The 4,867-nt window shown below is 39.8% G+C and overlaps 1 protein-coding gene across 1 annotated transcript; it reads left to right on the forward strand.

The window, feature by feature from the left end:
* Positions 1-858: 858 nt before the first annotated feature.
* Positions 859-4,441, forward strand: LOC137286689 (uncharacterized). The gene is made up of 4 exons (XM_067818667.1): positions 859-935; positions 1,384-1,496; positions 3,464-3,776; positions 4,287-4,441. Exons 2-4 carry the CDS (start codon positions 1,434-1,436, stop codon positions 4,439-4,441), a joined length of 531 nt encoding a protein of 176 aa, XP_067674768.1. The 5' UTR covers positions 859-935; positions 1,384-1,433.
* The last annotated feature ends 426 nt before the right edge of the window (positions 4,442-4,867 follow it).

The raw sequence follows: 4,867 nt of genomic DNA on the forward strand, positions 1-4,867 counted from the left end.
GCTCTAGTGGATTGATGGAGGGGAGCATTTGAAAGAGTTTCAAATGAGTAATAAAATTTTATTGTATTTTAATAACATTTCTGATATATACTACCGAGCAAAGGTTGAGACTATCTTGCGTAAACGTAGCCACTTACTCCAGACAACTGTTTCAAAGAGATTTGCAAATTATTCCATTCTGTTTCAAAGGTACAGATGAGCTGGTATATCGCAAACAAAATTCGTAAAAATTTTGTCATGAGTAAACGTAAATGGAGAAATTCACTTAAAAGTGGAGAATTCTTACCAAAATTTTACTGAAAAACGCAGCTGTTCACATGCACGGTGTTTGCACATGCTTTTCGGTAATTTGATGCATGATCCTCGTGCAATTAATCTGCATAAGACTGGCAGTTTGTTCCTGTAAGAGGAGACGTTCATCTTCGATGGAACCACATATGCATATACATAACACAGAGTGAGTGCTTTCGGTGAGTCTAAACTTTTGATGGGTAACATAATACGGTTCAGCTTAATCTCCGTTCACAGCTTTGGTGAAAACAACGACATACATGCCCAGCTACTAGCCAGTGTGACATACCTCGCCTCTGTCAACAACATCAACCAACAGCAAGCTATTACGCTACGCGGTGCAGAATCACATCAATGACAGATGCAATTAAATCAAACCATAGTTTTACTCTTTAAAAAACGCGAAAGTAATGAGTTATGCAGGACTCTTTGTTCCAGCTATAATTAGAAACATATGTAATGGTAGGCAACACCAAGCAGCTAAATATCCTCATTGATAAACCATTAAACACAGGGAGCAAATCACACTTTCTACACTAATAGCTATTCTCACATCCAGGTGGTTGGAACGGCGGGTGCTTCGTACTTTTGTGATATTACTAAATGGGAATACGTCTAAATATTACTGCACTTCCTGTACTACGGTAAGTTTGCTTTCAATGGACTTTCTTGGCGTTCTTGGGGAAACAGTCCTGTATCCATAAGCAAAACTTGGCGATATATGGATAATAGAACATTTCTTAATCTCCGACGCTGGATTATTTGATAAAATATTTCTAAAAACAGTTGGATTGTGTTAAAATATTCTAGAAACTGTTGGGTTATGATAAGATATTCTAAAAGTGTCGGATTATGATAAGATATTCCATATAATGTTGAATTCTGATAAAATATTCTAAAAACTGTTGGATTACTTCCAAAGATCGAATCGCGCAAGATGGTAGCTACACGACGACATTAAGTAGCATGAGAATGAGAATCTACATTGCAGAAAATTCACCTGTTGAAATGAAACTAACCGTTTCACAAACTGTCTTGCGCCTCTGATGACGCTGGACAACATGTACCCACATGTGAAGTATTCCTCTCCAGCTAGATACTACTAACATCGGGTTCAAACTGCGTTCAAGGATTACCCCGCTATGAGTGGACACGAGGACAAGGACCAAGGTCCTCCAAGGGCAGAAGCAGAAGCAGAGACAGAAGCAGAGATAGAAGCAGAGATAGAAGCAGAGGCCGAGGTACACTCCTTGAAATGTTTGTTGTTTAATACCACACTCACTGTTATGTCTGCCTCCTAGGATTAAGGTTCACTTTAACAAATCTCTCTATTCCATTAACACACCAGTCATATCCAGGAAGGCTTTCTGCAATGATGTTTGTCTTTATCTTTATAGTCTCAATTAATAAACAAAAACAAAGCACAAAAACATGAAATGTTTATCTTTTATCAACATAACCACGGCATTCCCTCCAGACAGTCCATTACAGAACTGAAATGCTGTTAGTTTTGGCGTGTCACTTGCGAATGATGTTTTGCTCAGTGCAGACGGATGATAATATTCATTAACGTGTTTGGATCGTAGGGTAGCCTAGTGGTTACAGCGTCCACTCGTCTCGCTGAAGACCCGGGTTCGATTCCCAACTTGGGTTCAATGTGTGAAGCCCAAAACCTTTACTCCCTCAGTCACTAATGTGTTTGTTTATAAAATATTGACACTAAACATGGGTTAAGGTCGTATTGGTTTGGGAAATGTTAGAGTAAGTGAAACACATTGATGTCTTTAATGCTTCTTAACTGTTTTAATTATTTGAAACTGCTCAATATTTTGTCACATCGGCGTTAACTCAAACCCACTATCTACCAAAACAGTCTTGAGCAGCAGCTACAGATGGCACTGTATATGCTGCGTATGTGGCGTCAACTAATTTTAGACATTTCGTCACAAAAGCATGTGACTGCATAACACAACTTTCACACTGAGCACTATGCGTTAATGATCCGGCTGAATACATGTGATGTAAACGTAATTATGTAAAGAGCTTTACATTATACCATTTCCACAGACTAATGCATCAGGCTGTTGTGTTAGATTCAGCCTTTCAATAATTGTTCTAAGCGCCACTGGCGTGTTGTTCTGTGATGTCCTCTAATGCCAGATCTGTCTACCTGTAATTGCTTCGGTGATAAACGTGATTGAGTGGGTCCGGACATTCACTGACATGACCACGACGGAATGTGTGTAGTCCGCGACATATTACAGACATAGGATATGGCTGTCTGTAATTCATCCCATACATTATATATTATGTCTGTGTACTTTCACGTTTGCTGTTATATTATTGATTAACGTTGTTTACTGAAGGATAATGACAACAAACTAACCAGGTAAACCAGTCACATTGATCAGCCAGCAAGTAAGCACTTTGAACATCAATTTGTCAAAATGATGAGCTCCAATTATTCAAGTGAATGGGTGAGTTTATTTTTACGTCGCACTCAGCTATATTCCAACTATCTGACGGTCTGTAAATAACCGAGTCTGAACCAGACAACCCAGTGGCCAATAGCACGAACATCGATCTACGTAACTGGGATGAAATATGTCAACCAAGTCAGCGAGATTTGATTTTCAGCAACCCTTGCATGTCGTATGGTCAAACACAGTGAGTAATGACGAGCGCCCTGTGTCTCGGTGGAACGGATCGTTATATATTCCAGTAATCGTGCTTCTGTCAAGCCCACATCTGATGGCAAAATGTTCCCTTAGGAGCATTTCTCCCTAACCCTTCGACTTCAAAATATATATGCACACATACACATACTGCCACCCATCCCCACACCCCTACACCCCCACACCCCCACAACTATATCAGGTATGACACCCCCACAGCCCTTCTCCAAAATCCTGGATTCGCCCCTGAGGTGATATATTTCTGTTGACTATTGTTGTGACCGTGGCATAGCATGGCATTTATTCACACCCTTTTAAATTCATATTCATTTAGACTGTACCTCAATGTTGAACGGTACCCCAATTCTCATTCTAAGGCATGTCCAGATAATCACGTTGTGTGGCAAGCAAATCCTGGCAGAGCAGTTTGATCATGTCCAGAACAGCGAATTACACAGCGGTCGTGTTTTCTGATGAAAGTTCATTCTATTTTTCAGGTGTTTACCATGGACTATGGAACTGGTCAAGAAATGACGATCCCGACTGCTGATGCGGTTGTAGATCCCCCAGATGGGGGGAAGGCGTGGTGCTTAGTATTCTTTGCTATGATCTTAGCATCTTTTAGAGAGGCATTCATCGTTCTTCAGCAACCCACGCTATTCTTTATGAAAAGTGTGACAACTACAAGTACTGATAACTCATCTGGAGGCTTCGGACAAAGCCAGGGGTTATTTCTACCAACCTTAGATTCCCTGTCAGCAGAGGCAAGAACAATAGTGGACACTCACAAAGCTCTGTTTTCTATATCAGGTATGACTTGTAAACAACAGCAAGATCAAAATGTTTGCATGCTCGTTTGGGAATTTTTTAACACCATTAAAATATGACATTGTTCAACGATGTGTATTCTAAGGATTAGAGATTGTTCAAGGTAAAATATTTTAAAGACTAGATTTCTTTCCGGTTCAAGTATTTCAAAGATAAAAATTAATCCAGGACAAGTATTTTACAGTTCAGAAATTGTTCAAAGTCAATTATTTTAAGGATCACAAACTGTTCAAGACCAGGTATTTAAAAGATAAGTTGTGCAAGAACACCATGCATGTATTTATATTCTCGCGGAGCCTGTAAATGTTTTTGAGAAGGCATCGCTCGGGGTAAGGTAACAATACAAATGCCTGTGAGATTGTTACTGGTTCTTACATTTCACGAATGTTTTGTTGTAAAAGTGTCTAAACAGGTCACGTTGTGCTTGTTTCTGTACTGACATCATCCGACATTAGTTTTGGATCGATCACAAGACAATTGTTCGCGTTATAGGAATCCTGAGCGGAACTCTGACGGTCTTGATTGGTTACCGGTGGGTGGCTCTGATCGGAAGTGTCCTGACGGCCGTGGGGTATTTCGGGGCTGCGTTCTCTGACATTTCTAATGTCCATCTCGTCTCCTTCTTGTACGGGGCATTACCAGGTTAGCAGTGCCCAATAGTGCCTCAGTAAAGCTTGAGGATCTAATATTTTCAAATTTGTGGTAAAGGGTTTTGTGTGGGCGTTACAGAACTGGTATTGCATTTGAAAAAACATGTCGAGAACCCGTGAGCGTGAGGTGTGCAATATAGCCATACAACACTCACATGTGTATATTTCAATTTAATACAGACGTATCTCCTGTTCATTTGCGCTGAGCATGTTTCTAGATTTGTCACCTAAAGTCACTAAAGCTATAGGCTAGACTCCCTCATGATCTGAAAAGTCTGGATATAACTCAATGTTGAAAACAGTGAAATACGAAATCAAACAGGCCAACTCAGTCACGCATGTTGTGAATAATAATTTAAATTTTAGATATTCATTCCAATATTGTACAGAATCGGTTAGATTTTAAATGCAAAGTTTCACTCT

The sequence above is a fragment of the Haliotis asinina genome, chromosome 6 (assembly GCF_037392515.1).
Source record: "Haliotis asinina isolate JCU_RB_2024 chromosome 6, JCU_Hal_asi_v2, whole genome shotgun sequence".
NCBI lineage: Eukaryota > Metazoa > Mollusca > Gastropoda > Lepetellida > Haliotidae > Haliotis > Haliotis asinina.